General features: G+C 38.2%; 1 protein-coding gene across 6 annotated transcripts in view; it reads left to right on the top strand.

Annotated features, from left to right (window-relative positions):
- Positions 1–15642, top strand: part of SBF2 (SET binding factor 2) — a gene marked incomplete at its 3' end in the record, with an annotated part of 467309 nt that overhangs the window by 83229 nt on the left and 368438 nt on the right. For all 6 annotated transcript variants that reach the window (XM_079707414.1, XM_079707413.1, XM_079707411.1 and 3 more), the window contains exon 2: positions 2086–2171. In XM_079707414.1, the coding sequence (XP_079563540.1) occupies positions 2086–2171 (86 nt within the window). The remainder of the gene's footprint in view (positions 1–2085; positions 2172–15642) is intronic.

The following is a 15642-nucleotide window of genomic DNA, read 5'->3' as shown; positions in this document are numbered from 1 at the left end:
TGGTCAGAATGGCCATTATCAAAAAATCTAGAAACAATAAATGCTGGAAAGGGTGTGGTGAAAAGGGAACTCTCTTGCACTGTTGTGGGAATGTAAATTGATATAGCCACTATGGAGAACAGTACGGAGGTTCCTTAAAAAACTAAAAATAGAACTACCATATGACCCAGCAATCCCACTACTGGGCATATACCCTGAGAAAACCATAATTCAAAAAGAGACATGTACTACAATGTTCATTGCAGCACTATTTACAATAGCCAGGACATGGAAGCAACCTAAATGTCCATCGACAGATAAATGGATAAAGAAGATGTGGCACATATATACAATGGAGTATTACTCAGCCATAAAAAGAAACAAAATTGAGTTATTTGTAGTAAGATGGATGGACCTAGAGTCTGTCATACAGAGTGAAGAAAGTCAGAAAGAGAAAGAACAAATATCATATGCTAACGCATATATATGGAATCTAAAAAAAAAATGGTACTGATGAACCTAGTTGCAGGGCAGGAATAAAGAGGTAGACATAGAAAATGGACTTGAGGACATGGGGTGGGAGGGCGAAGCTGGGGCAAAGTGAGAGTAGCGTCGACATATATACACTACCGATATAAAATAGTTGGCTGTTGGGAAGCAGCAGCATAGCACAGGGAGATCGGCTCAGTGCTTTGCGATGACCTACAGGGCTGGGATAGGGAGGATGGGAGGGAGGCTCAAGAGGGAGGGGATGTGGGGACACGTGTGTGCATATGGCTGATTCGCTTTGTTGTGCAATGCAAACTAACACAGTATTGTGAAGCAATTATACTCCAATAAAGATCTATTAAAAAATTTAAAAGAAAAGTAATGAAGCTATCAGTGAAGAAAAACAAAATTTGAATCAGGTGTTAAGGTTTCCTTTACTTAGATGTCTAAATAATCAGAATGTTGTTGCTTTTACTTCAAAGTGAGTTGGAACAACATGTAGAACATGCAAACACATGAAGCTTTTAAAAAGTATTGCAGAGGGACTTCCCTGGTGGTCCAGTGGTTAAGACTCTGCGCCCCCAAGGCAGGGGTCCCGGGTTCGATCTCTGGTCAAGGAACTAGATTCCACATGCTGCAACTGAGAGCCCACATGCTGCAACTAAAAGATCGCGCACACGGCAACGAAGGTCCTGCTTGGGGCAACTAAGACCTGGTGCCGCCAAATAAATAAATAAATATATATTTTAAAAAGTATGGCAGAAAGCAATTTAGACCTAACATGTACTCTCTAGCCCCAAATTACTCACAGATTATATCCCCAAAGTTCAATTTTAAGTTGATCTGGTTTTTAGTGTCACAGGGTAATTTTATAACAATAATGCTATATATAGTCCAATGGTTTTCAACCAGAGGCATTTTTGGCCCCCCAGAGCACATTTGGCAGTGACCTGGACACATTTTTGGTTGTAAAAACTTGGTGATTGTAGGTGGGGTGCTATTAACTTCTAGTGAGTTGAAGCTAAGGATGTTGCTAAACATCCTATAATGCACGGGATAGCTCCCAGACCCCTGCCTCCAACCCAACAAGGAATTATCTGGCCCCAAATGTCAGTAGTGCTGATGTTGAGAAACCCTGTCTAGACAATGGTCAAGTTCCCAGGCCACTCTAAAAATCTTTATTTAACCCAAAACAGGGCTTATAACCCATAACTGAAGCTTAGTGCTAATGGTATCATTTCATTTGTCACTTAAAATTACTTTGTCTCCATAGAAAAGTTCTTCTTAAATATCAACTTGAGATACTGAGAAGACAGCTTTCCTTACTGGGAACAAAGTACAGTTGCTCCCATGGTGTGGAGACTCCAATTTCAGTGCCTCTGTCTGTTCTCCCTAGCTTTTCATATGTGTTACTCTTTTGAGAGTCTATAGGATAAGGATTGCCTATCATTTCAGTGTTATGTTTAGAAGGTAGTTTTAGACCCTTTAAAACTTGAAAATGTTTAATCAGTATATCAAGTTATTCAACAAATATTCATTTAGAAATAAGTGTTAATATAATGAGTATTCAGATTTTTAAGTACCCTATAACCATATTCACTTTGATTTTATTAATAGGGTCAGGAGCAGGTCTGGGGAAAATAATCCAGAGGTTTCCACAGAAGGACTGGGATGATACACCTTTCCCCCAGGGAGTTGAACTGGTAAGTTGGTATTGTTTTATTATACTTTTATAATGATATTTTTCTTTTCATGTTTCATTTATGGTTATATTTATGTTGCAGTTACTTTTAAATAATTTGGTGATTTAACTGTAACACATTATTAGAAATAATCGCCCTAATACAGTAAACTCGGAATATACTGATTCTGGAATGTCTGTTTTGCTGTTCTTTTTCCTGTTTAATCTTCTCTTTAATATTAAAGATGAAATAGATGATTTTTACATACCTGGAAGCTGAAAGATTCCTCTGATTCTTTTAGTCAAAATCTTAGCCTAGTAGCTTCAGTGATAGTGTGTCACTAATCAAATATTATATTTTTTTCTGAAAATTTCTAGGTTGTTGTTTTAGTGAAAACTAAACAAAAACACAGACAAACAAAACCAAAGGTTGGTTTAATAGTGACCAGTCATGGTTTGAGTTTGGCCTTGAAATCAAAATCTGAATTCTTTCTTTCCAGTTACAGAATTTGTATGTTGCTTTATAATAGTGCAATTAAGCTGCTTTATTTTTGTCAGCCATTTTAAAGGAATTTAATGGTTGAGCATAATTTGTGATGACCAGGACATTCTATCTGGTGGTGGATCTATGGTGGTAAAATGAGAGACTGAAAAGATGATCACTAAAGTATTTTTCAATATTACTATAAAGTTTAGAGAGTGTGTATATGTGTGTATGTATGTATGTTTGTGTATTCACTTATATTGTGTATATGTTTACACACACACACATATATACATGAGCAGTGTTAATCAAAGCAGTTCTTGTTGAGTGATCATTTGGTATAATATGGCAATGAAGAGGAGACTGCCTGGGTTGAAATCCCACCTGTACGGTATGACTTCTGAGAAGTTACTTAACTTCTTGAACAGTCATCTTCATCTATAAAATGAGGATAATGATAATACTAATCTCATAGGGTTACTGCAAAGGTAAAATGGGAAAAATATAAATAAAATGCTTAGAACAGTGTCTTCCATAAAGTTAAGTGCTCAGTAAATGAGGTGGCTTGTTAATGTTATTATTGTTACTGTCATGGTTGCTGTTTGTTTGACATATTGCAGCACCTCCCCCAGAGGAAGAATTGTTCATTCTCTTGTTAGCCTGGATCAGAAATATTTATTAGGAATAAAACTGATGTTAAAAATTATGAATTTTCTTGTCCTAGCAAATGACTGTCCATCTCTGCCTCGCTGAGGATAAAAGGTACATTTCTAAATGCTTAATTTTGATTGTTAAACCCAGTTCTGTAAAGAAGGCTGTGGGTTCTGTAGACACACAGAGAGGGTAAATCTTGAGTTCAGGATTAAAACTGGGGAAAGAATGTGAGGATCTTTGAGATAATAGAAAATACATAGTGGTCTCTGCCCCCAGTTCCTGGCACAGAGCTTCTGAAGTCCGTCTGATTTCCTAAGTGATATGAGCGTCTTTGATCCCGGTTCCTGACACAGGGTTCCTGAAACCTTTGTAAGTTCCTGGGTGATATGAATGTCTTTTGTTCTAATGAGGCAACTCTGGGTGGGCTCCTGGATGGCTCCTGGATGGGGGCTGGTCACTGGAAAGACCAAGCCATGAATAGAAGCTTGGAATTTTCAGCCCCATCTACTATTCTCTTGAAAAGGGAGAAGGGCTGAAAATGGAATTAATGATTGATAATGCCTACGTGATGACATCACCATAAAAATCCCCAAAGTTGGGATTCGGAGAGCTTCCAGGTTGGTGAAACATGCACCTACTGGGAGGGTGATGCACCCCAACTGTACAGAGAGAGAAATTCATATGCTTGGGACCCTCCCAGACCTCACTCTATGTATCTCTTCATCTGGCTGTTCATCTGTATTCCTTATCATATTCTTTAATAAACTGGATAATGTAAGTAAAATGTTTTCCCGAGCTCTATGAGCCACTTGAGTAAATTAATTGAATCCAAAGGGATGGAGGTCACAGGAACCTCCGATTTATAGCCAAGTCGTACAGAAGTTGTACTACTGTACAACCTACTTGCGATTGATATCTGAAGTGGGGGTCAGTCTTGTGGGACTGAGCCCTTAACCTTAATCAGTGAGTTAAATTGTAAAATTGTAGGACACCCAGCAGGTGTCGTGGATAATTGCTTGTTTTGGGGGAAAAACCCCCACACTGGGTGACTAGAAGTGTCAGAAGTCAAGTGTTCTGGGTAAGGTAAAAGTTACCACACAGATGGAGGAGAAAAGTAGGTTTTTAAGAGAGTCCTTGTATTCCTTTCTCTTCTCTTCCACATGCCTGTAAATAGTAGTAATTGGTCTTATGGTGTGGATAACTGGTGTTTGTACTATTAAAGCTTTTAAACTCTGCTTCACTGTCCTTTTTAGTAATGATCGAAAGGGGAACGTTTTGGTACTGGAGACCTTTTAGAAATTTTTGTGAGTTCCTACCTCCCCTCACATCAATGTGTGGATGGATATAAATAAACTACATCAGTTTGACAATATGAACAGTGAACCACCTTCATCAATTTCAAGAACAGCAGACATTATTGGGTCAGAGAGAGATCATGATTTGACTCTAGCTATTTAGCTATCACTGAGAAGGAATAATTTTTGTATTTTGAAAGCTAAGGCATAGATACTGTGATGCCTCTGATATTTCTCCAGTAGTGATGGAGAGACACATGTTGATTTTAATACTTAGTAAATGGATATTTTTTCTTTGTGTGACAGACACTCCCATGTTCAAGTGCTGTCAGTGTCTCTCCAATAACAAGTAGAGCCGTGTGCTGCTGGATTGGTGAAACCGAGGTGTTAAGAGGTAGCATAACTTTTCCTCACCTAAGATTTTCCTAGATGACATCTTGGCTGATTCTTTGTGAAGCACTTCAAGATTTTGGGAGCCAGATTAATATTTAAAGAATATTTGATGTGCTGGATTACATTGGGAATTTTTTCTTTTAAGTTTTTCGTAATTGATAGCAATTCTCATCTTCTAATGTCTATTGTGCTTTGTCAGGTACAGAATAAATTTGTTTATCTAACAAAGCCCATTTTTATTTTTTATTCAAAAATTTTTTTAATTTAATTTTATTTTTTTATCTTTTGGCTGCGCTGTGTGGCACGTGGGATCTTAGCTCCCCGACCAGGGATGGAACCTGTGCCCCTGCAGTGGAAGTGCAGAGTCTTATCCACTGGACCGCTAGGGAGGTCCCCAAAGCCCATTTTTAAAACATAATAGAACACTAACTGTTAAATTTTTGTTGTCTTATTATTTATGGCTTTGTGCTTTACTTTATATGTTAGGGAGGTGCAACTATTCTGCATATTAACAGCAATAACTTGAATAACTGTGATATACTGTGTAATCTAGAGCAACTCCTGCAACTTCAAGACCAGAGATAGGCTTAATAAAATTTTAGTCTAATTGAAGGTGATTTGGCTCAGAGCCTAGGTGGTTTTTTGATTCCAAGGTGGTAGTGACCCTTTTGTGATGATTTACATGGAAAAAAATCTTACCCTACCAAGGTGGTAGTAGCGGAACAAGTTTTTAGCATGTAACATTAATGTTAATATTTAACAGTTACATACAATTCACAGACTGTGATGAACTCACAAATTAGATGATTAGAGGTAGTATATCTAATTTAAAGATAGGTAAATTGAGGATTAGGAAGTTTAAACGGTTTCACTAAGGTCTAGCAGCTCAGATGCAGCAGAGCTAGCATTCAAACCCAGGTTTTTTGACTCTTAGTCTCAGCCAAGATCTGAGAGTATTCTGAGAGTGACACTTTTAAGCTATGGTTAGCATTTGGACTTTAATGTAAATGCAAGATCTGAAAACAGGATTCTATAATTTGGAAGAACTGAGGTTCAGAAATGTTAAAAGCATGCTGTGTTAAAAGAATGCTGTGTTGCCTCTTCAATAAGTGCTGCTGGGAAAACCGGACAGCTACATGTAAAAAATGAAGTAAGAACACTCCCTAACACCATACACAAAAATAAACTCAAAATGGATCAAAGACCTAAATGTAAGGCCAGACACTATAAAACTCTTAGAGGAAAACATAGGCAGAACACTCTATGACATAAATCACAGCAAGATCCTTTTTGACCCACCTCCTAGAGAAATGGAAATAAAAACAAAAATAAACAAATGGGACCTAATGAAACTTAAAAGCTTTTGCCCAGCAAAGGAAACCATAAACAAGACCAAAAGACAACCCTCAGAATGGGAGAAAATATTTGCAATGAAGCAACTGACAAAGGATTAATCTCCAAAATGCACAAGCAGCTCATGCAGCTCAATATCAAAAAAAACAAACAACCCAATCCAAAAATGGGCAGAAGACCTAAATAGACATTTCTCCAAAGAAGATATACAGATTGCCAACAAACATGTGAAAGAATGCTCAACATCACTAATCATTAGAGAAATGCAAATCAAAACTACAGTGAGGTATCACCTCATACCAGTCAGAATGGCCATCATCAAAAAATCTACAAACAGGGCTTCCCTGGTGGCGCAGTGGTTGGGAGTCCGCCTGCCAATGCAGGGGGCGCCGGTTTGCGCCCCGGTCTGGGAGGATCCCACGTGCCGCGGAGCAGCTGGGCCCGTGAGCCATGGCCGCTGGGCCTGCGCGTCCAGAGCCTGTGCTCTGTAGCGGGAGGGGCCACAACGGTGAGAGACCCATGTACTGCAAAAAAAAAAAAAAAAAAAAAAAATCTACAAACAGTAAATGCTGGAGAGGGCGTGGAGAAAAGGGAACCCTCTTGCACTGTTGGTGGGAATGTAAATTGATATAGCCACTATGGAGAACAGTATGGAGGTTCCTTAAAAAACTAAAAATAGAACTACCATTCAACCCAGCAATCCCACTACTGGGCATATACCCTGAGAAAACCATAATTCAAAAAGAGTCTTGTATCACAATGTTCATTGCAGCTCTATTTACAATAGCCAGGACATGGAAGCAACCTAAGTGTCCGTCGACAGATGAATGGATAAAGAAGATATGGCACATATATACAATGGAATATTATTCAGCCATAAAAAGAAATGAAATTGGGTTATTTGTAGTGAGGTGGATAGACCTAGAGTCTGTCATCCAGAGTGAAGTAAGTCAGAAAGAGAAAAACAAATACCGTATGCTAACACATATGTATGGAATCTAAAAAAAAAAAATTGGTTCTGAAGAACTTAGGGGCAGAACAGGAATAAAGGCGCAGATGTAGAGAATGGACTTGAGGACACAGGGAGGAGGAAGGGTAAGCTGGGACGAAGTGAGAGAGTGGCATGGACATATATACACTACCAAACGTAAAATAGATAGCTAGTGGGAAGCAGCCACATAGCACAGGGAGATCAGCTCGGCGTTTTGTGACCACCTAGAGGAGTGGGATAGGGAAGGTGGGAGGGAGATGCAAGAGGATTTGGGGATATATGTATATGTATAGCTGATTCACTTTGTTATAAAGCAGAAACTAACACACCATTGTAAAGCAATTATACTCCAATAAAGATATTTAAAAAAAAAGAATGCTGTGTTATTAGAAACCAACTTCACTTATTTTTTCGGAGGATAAACCTGGGTTCAGAGCATAGTATTAGACTTGAAATTATTTTCTGTTGCCATCTTTCCTGCCCACACAACAAGTATTTCATGTATTTAAATTCTAAATGAAAGGTATTGTAAACAGTGCTGCAATGAACATTGGGGTGCACGTATCCTTTCGAACCATGTTTTTCTCTGGATATATGCCCAAAAGCCAAGACATAGAAGCAACAGATGAATGGATAAAGAGGATGTGTACATATATACCATGGAATATTACTCAGCCATTAAAAAGAATGAAATAATGCCATTTGCAGCAACATGGATGGACCTGGAGATTATCATACTAAGTGAAGTATTGGTAAATCAGACAAAGACAAATATCATATGATATCACTTCTATGGGGAACCTAAAAAAAATCTAAAAAAAAATGATACAAATGAACTTATATGAACAAAACAGAAACAGACTGACAGATTTAGAGAATGCACTTACGGTTACCTGGGGGAGGGATAGATTGGGAGTTTGGGATTGACATGTACACACTGCTATATTTAAAGTAAAATTCCTTTCCATGAAAAAAAAATAAATGAAAGGTAATTCTGTTCAGACTGAAGACTAAACTTTATGACTTGTGGGAAAGGATTTAATGCATTCATTTGCTAATAAGTCAAATCCCAAATTTAATTTAGAGGATGCTGAATTTAGTCTTGCTGCTTTTGTGTAAAGAAATTGCCTTCTCTTTCTTTTCTTCTATTGAGAAATGCTGAACTTTAATTTGGATGGTTTTTAAAAATAAAAATATGAAAATAAGCTAAACCAAACATAATGACTGCTTTTCCAATTCTGGGATATTTTTATCTTTTTCTTGTGCCTTTTAGGCATACATGGAAACCACAGACAGTCATATAAATAAAGTTTCAGTTAATTTTAGAGACAATATTTCAAAGAAAATTTAAGAATTGTTTTGCAGAGGCATTCTATGGCTAACAATCTATTTCTGATTATGGGAAGAAATATTTTTATTGGCTTGGTTTTGGGCATCAACAAAATAGTATTGTTTAGGCACTAGCTCTTTTTAAAGATGCCCTGTCTCAGAAGTGAATTTTTATATATCATAATTCAGAAAACATGCCACAATCTTCACTAGGGAATGCCTGCACTGAGGCATTTGTAAATCTTTCTGATTTTTTTTTTTTTTTTTTTTTTTTTTTTTTTTTTTGCGTTACGCGGGCCTCTCACTGTTGTGGCCTCTCCCCTTGCGGAGCGCAGGCTCCGGACGCACAGGCTCAGCGGCCATGGCTCACGGGCCCAGCCGCTCCGCGGCATGTGGGATCCTCCCGGACCGGGGCACGAACCCGTGTCCCCTGCATATGCAGGCGGACTCTCAACCACTGCGCCACCAGGGAAGCCCCTCTTTCTGATTTTTTTAGAAGACTAAAGTACTGTGATAAAAAATGTTGTGGCTTGAGTAAAAGAGGATTAACCGTGTCATTAGAATTTCTAAATTTGTGGTTCTTAAGATATTAGCTCATTTATTTAAGTTATAGACTAATGATTTGACTACCTTCAATATGAATCCAGTTTTCTGTAATTATAAGTATAGATTGGGGAGAAGAGGTAAAAAAATCTTGTATTCAGCATTCTTCAGTTGTAACATAGGAGAAGTAGCCTTAGTATGGGATGCTATTTGAGGGCAGAGAAGTAAGTATTAGTATCATGTAATATTTTAATTCTTTAAGTTGTTTAGAATGCATTGAATACCGCAAATGGGCTAGCAGTTGTCCATCTGACCTAGATATAAATACTGTTTGGTCAGGAAACTGAGTGTAGAAAGGACGGAAGAGAATTTTCTCCCCTCTTTGTAGAGGAATATGCGTGAAAGGAGAATGAGAAAGGTAGTGAACATACTGGATGACAGAATCAGGGTTCACAAAGATTTTAAAAGGCTGGAGTTATGGGCCTTTTATATAAGAGGATTAAATATAATAGGTGAAAATGTAGGTCCTGCATGTGAGTATAAAAAACTAGCTGTATAAGTAATATTTAAAATAAAGATAGGCCAGATACTTTCCCAGCCAGAGAGATTTGAGAAATACAAGAAGACAACTAAAAATAAAAAATATATAATTATAAACGAGACCTATGAAAGATACTGTAGGTAGCATCTAAAGCCTCTGTGGTGAGGTAGGGTGCTCGGTGATGAATTTAGTTTTAAAGCTGGTGTAAAGGATGTGTGGAAGAACTCTTGCTTTTGCATAGAGTTGAGGCTGAAAACAAGAACATTGCTATGAAGTATGAAGACATGGCTTTTTAAAATTTACTTTTTTATTGAAGTATAGTTGATGTACAGTGTTGTGTTAATTTCTGCTATACAGCAAAGTGACTCAGTTATACATATAAATACATTCTGTTTTATATTCCATTACGGTTTATCCCAGGATATTGAATATAGTTCCCTGTGCTATACAGTAGGACCTTGTTGTTTATCCATTCTATATGTAATAGTTTGCATCTACTAACTCCATACTCCCAGTCCATCACTCCCATACCCCCCCACCATGGCAACCACAAGTCTGTTCTCTGTGTCTGTGAGTCTGTTTCTGTTTCATAGGTTCATTTGTGCCATATTTTAGGTTACACATGTAAGTGATATCATATGGTATTTGTCTTTCTCTTTCTGACTTACTTCACTTAGTATGACAATCTCCAGTTGCATCCATGTTGCTGCAAATTGTATTATTTTGTTCTTTTTTATGACTGAGTAATATTCCCTTGTATATATGTACCACATCTTCTTTATCCATTCCTCTGTCAATGGATATTTAGATTGTTTCATGAAGACATGGCTTTTGAAACATACTAAGGACTACAAAAAGGACTTTTAAAGTTATGTTCACAGCAAAGCAAGTGGATACAAATGGGGTTTAAGCTGGAAAGTGGTGGTTTGAGCTCACATTTTTGTTTCCTACTCCCAAAGACACAGTTGTCTCTTTGAAGTAATAAAACTGCATAGCAGGTAGGAACTCCATCCTGTAGATGGAGTCTAGAGGATGCATCTGAGATAGTGGATTCTCTCAACATCTCTGAGGTAGAAGCTAGTCAGTCTTGGTGTTATTCTTCTCACATTCCTTGATGCTTACTAAGGTGGTTTGTTATACTGTACTAGACTTTCAGTAGCTTACAATTCTGCTTATTTTACTAATGTATTGATAGCCTCAGTTATGCTAGAGAATCACCTACCCAGTCTCCATGGTCTGCTCTCAGAACCACCTCAGGAAAGGTTTTCTTACCATGTTGGGGTCCTGCTATCCCTAATGCTTTGACGCCGTAGTGAACTTTCTGAAGAAAACGTAGAACTACAGTACACAAGTCTGACCTACTACAAATTCATGTTGTTTGCAAACAGCCTGGCCCCGTTACCACACAGAATACTGCTACTGATCTCTCATGTAATTGTCTGTCATATCACCACTATGGGTTGTTCTATACTTTTTAATGTCCAGTTCCTTGTTCTATTCTTCGTTTTTCATTGATACCAAGTATTAACTTTAAAAAGTCTTTTCTTGAGTTTATCTCTTAGCTATTATCCTGTTTCTTCTTCATTATAAAATGTTTCAAATGATTCTTCTTCATTTGCTGTCTCCATTTCTATAAGAGACTGGTGTGGTACTCTGGAAGCAATATGGGATCTGAAACTTTAAAATCTTAAGCAAAGTTAATTTTCTTTCTGATAATACTGCTTTTCCTACAGGACTGTTATCAGGTGATTGTCTATTAATATATATTTTTTTTCTTTTTGCGGCACGCGGGCCTCTCATTGCTGTGGCCTCTCCCGTTGTGAAGCACAGGCTCCGGACGCGCAGGCTCAGCGGCCATGGCTCACGGGCCCAGCCGCTCCGCGGCATGTGGGATCTTCCCAGACCGGGGCACGAACCCGTGTCCCCTGCATCGGCAGGCGGACTCTCACCCACTGCGCCACCAGGGAAGCCCTAATATTTTAATAAACTATAATGTTATGATTTCTTGCTGTCCACTCGCATCTCTTACATCCATCTCACCCACATTTCAGAGGTTTATTCTGAAGTACAGTTTATGTCCTCTCCATTCTGAAATCACAAATTTGAAGTTTAGTAATATTTTCTGAATTCATTAAGGTAGTAAATACTAGATGTTATAATAGGTGAACCTTGAAGCCTTAGTGGCTAGAATGAAACAAGCTTTTTTCTTTTTACTTGCATAATCACTTACTTGATTAGTGGCAGTGGTGTAGACAGGAGTGTGGTTTGCTGTCTTCAAAGTGTGGTTCTCAGGGTCATCTTGGGCATCAACATTCAGTTGGCAGAGTAGTAAAAGAAAGCACGGAGGTGGGTTTTATGGGGTAGGCCTGGGAGGCTGTATACATCACTTCTATCCTGTTCCATTCATCAGAAATCAGTCATTTAACCACAGTTAACTGTAATGGGAGTTTGGCAAATAAAGCCTAGATGGGTGTCTAGGAGAAAAGTGAAACAGATTTAGTGAACAACTACCTTTCTTCTGCCACAGTGTTCTTGCTGAAATTCAAAAGTCTTTTCCCTTATCTTAATTCTCCTTGACCACTTTATTTTTTGACGTCATTAATTCAGTCTTTGTGGTAAAGTAAAAAATGAATACTGTATTTAGTTTTTGTCTCCGTTCCTGGCACAAAGTTCCTGAAATCTTTGGAATTTACTGTCTTTTGTATGTTAATGAGATGGCTTATGAATTTAGGGAACCCTAGGTAGCTTCAGGAAGGGGACTGATGTGCCACAGGAACCAACCATGTGGTTAGAGGGTTGGAAATTTCAGCCCCACTGGGGAGGGGAGAGGGACTGGAGATTGAGTTCAATCACCAATGGCCAATGAGCTAGTCAATCATGCTTACCTAATGAGGCTTCCATAAAAACCCCTAGATGAAGGGATGTAGAGATCTTCCAAGTTGGTGAACACATCTATGTGCTGGGAAGGCAGTGTGCTTGGAGAAGGTTTGGAGGCTCTGTGTCACCCCCTCCCTCCGTACCTTGACTTGAATATCTCTTCTATTTGGCTCTTTTTGAGTTATATACTTTACAGTAAACTGCTAAGTGTAGGTAAAGTGTTTTCCTGAGTTCAGTGAGCTGTCCTAGTGAATTATTGAACCTGAGGGGGACAGTCATGTGAGCCCCTGAATTTGTAGTCTGCAGGCAGAAGTGTGGATAACTTGGTCATCCCTTTTGCAGCTGGCATCTGAAGTGAGGGCAGTCTTGTGGGGCAGAGCCCTGACCCCTTGATTGTGGGGTCTGCACTGACTCTGGGAAGTTAGTGTCATAAATGAATTGAATTGTTGGACACCCAGTTGGTATTGGGAAAAAACACATACTTGGTGTCAGAGAAAATACAACAGTCTTCATCATGCTAATTTTCTCTTAATGTCAGTTAATTCTCTTCCATTTTTCCCTATTTTTGTTTTATTTTGTTTTTGTGGCCCCCTTACTACAGACTTTCTGTAAGATTCAGTTTTCATTTTTTGGGTATTTTGTTTTCTCTGGGAAGTGATAGTATCACTATTCTGTCAGTCTTTTGTAGTTGAATCCTAGTCATGCCTTTGATTATTGTTTTCTGCAATCCTGTAATCTAAGTGTATAGCGTACACGTCTCAGACAGAGCTAAGCCATATTTTGGTATCTCTTTCTAATACCGGACTTCTAATGTGGGGTGGGCTCTGGTAACAAATAGCCTTGGAAGGTTAATCAAAGTTAGTTCTTGCCTTATTTCACTTGTAGCAATTTGTCCTATAGCAGAACTGACACTTGGATAAATAATATATATTATTCAAACCAGATTGCTTTTGAGAGTGAAAGGTAGTGAATCGGAAAACATGCATCCTGAACAAATTGATTTTTATGGTTACTTATACATATGCATGTGTAAAGTTACTCATGGCAAAAAATTGGAAACTACCTAAATGTCCATCAGTAGGTGACTGATTGAATTAGTAGTGCCACGGTCATTCATCAGAATATAATGCAACTGTTAAAAAGTATGAGATAGAAGATGGCCAACAAGCAGATGAAAAGATGCTAATGTCACTAACCATTAGGGAAACACAAATCAAAACAACAGTGATGGGCTTCCCTGGTGGCGCTGTGGTTGAGAGTTCACCTGCCTATTCAGGGGACACGGGTTCGTGCCCCGGTCCGGGAAGATCCCACATGCCACGGAGTGGCTGGGCCGGTGAGCCATGGCCTCTGGGCCTGCGTGTCTGGAGCCTGTGCTCCGCAACGGGAGAGGCCACAACAGTGAGAGACCCGTGTACCACAAAATCAAAAAACAAAAAACAGTGAGATACCACTTCACACCTATTACAATGACTAATATAAAACACAAAGTGCTGGCAAAGATGTGGAGAAATTACAGTCCTTGTATACTGTTGGTAGGAATGTAAAATGGTACAGCTACCCTGGAAAATGATAGGGCGGTTCCTCAAAAAATTGAGAACAGAATTACTGTATGGTCCAGCAATTTCAGTTCTGGGTATATACCCAAAAGAACTGAAAGCAGGGACTCAAATAGATTTTTGTGTTCACACGTTCATAGTGGCATTATTCACCACAGCCAAAAGCAATCCAAGCAAGTATCCACTGACAGATAAGTGGATAAACAAAATGTGGTATATACATACAATGAAATATTATTCAGCCTTAAAAATGAAGGAGATTCTGACACGTGCTACAACATGGATGAACCTTGAGGACATTATGCTAAGTCTATGGGTATAGATTTTCAGTTTTGCAAGATGAAAAGTGTTCTGGAGAGTGATTGCAGGACAATATGAATGTACTTGACACTACTGAACTGCACATTTAAAAATGGTTAAGATGATAAATTTTATGTTATGTATATTTTACTACTATTAAAAACTTTTTAGAAAAATATGACCTAGAGCTTTATTCAGTGATGTTAATCAATCTCTAAGACACATTGTATAGCAAGTAGCCAAAGCAATTTGGAGAAGAAAGAACAAAGTTGGAGGACTTGTACTACCTGGTTTCAAGGCATACTGTAGAGCTCAGTATTCATATGTGGTATTGGCTTAAGGATTGTCTTTTGTAGATCCATGCTACAGTCTAGAAGCAAACACACACATTATGGTAAATATATATTCAATAAAGTTGCCAAGGTAATTCAGTTGTGAAAAAGATAGGGTTTTCAACAAATGGTGCTGAAACAACTGAATGTCCATTTGGGAAAAAAAAATAGCCTTGACCCTGCCTCACACCCTACAGAAAAATTAATTTGAAGTAGATCATAGTCTAAATGTAAAGGCTAAAAGTATAAAGGTTTTTAAAGGAAAACTTAGGAGAATATCTTTGCAACCTTTAGTTAAGCAGAGACTTTAAATAGAACACCAAAAGCATGAATGAATAAAGTTTACCTGGAATGCTTGAAAACTCTTGAAAAATAGTGTATCATCATGCAGAAAAGGTGGACAGTCAGATAATAAGAAGTCCCATTTTGTTTCATAGATTTCACTTCGATCTACAGAATCTCTGAATCCTACTTGGACCTTCTGTTTCTGGCTATTTACCTTTAGTGAGGAGGAGGAGACTGGAAGAAGTGAGGGGACATAGGAGATTCTAGCAGCAATTCGCCTAGGGTCTCAGAGCAAAGTTTTCTCAGGTATTATCTATTCTACTGAGCCAGGTTTTCTTTGTCAAGCCAGAATTTTGGATATATTCAAATTTGTGGGGCGACTTTTACAAATAGAACTTCTTTATCAAAATTTTAATTGCTATAGATGGTAGCCAACTTTAGATATAAAAACATTACTATATGTGAAAGACTTTGTGATATGGAGGAAAGAATATTGAACTCTGGGATTTTATTTATCTGTCTGTATCAGTATATATACCTATATATATAGGTATATA

The sequence above is a fragment of the Hyperoodon ampullatus genome (genome assembly GCF_949752795.1).
Source record: "Hyperoodon ampullatus genome assembly, chromosome: 7".
NCBI classification, from domain to species: Eukaryota; Metazoa; Chordata; class Mammalia; order Artiodactyla; family Ziphiidae; genus Hyperoodon; species Hyperoodon ampullatus.
Note: the sequence above shows the minus strand (reverse complement) of the source record. Positions and strands in the feature narration are given on the sequence as shown.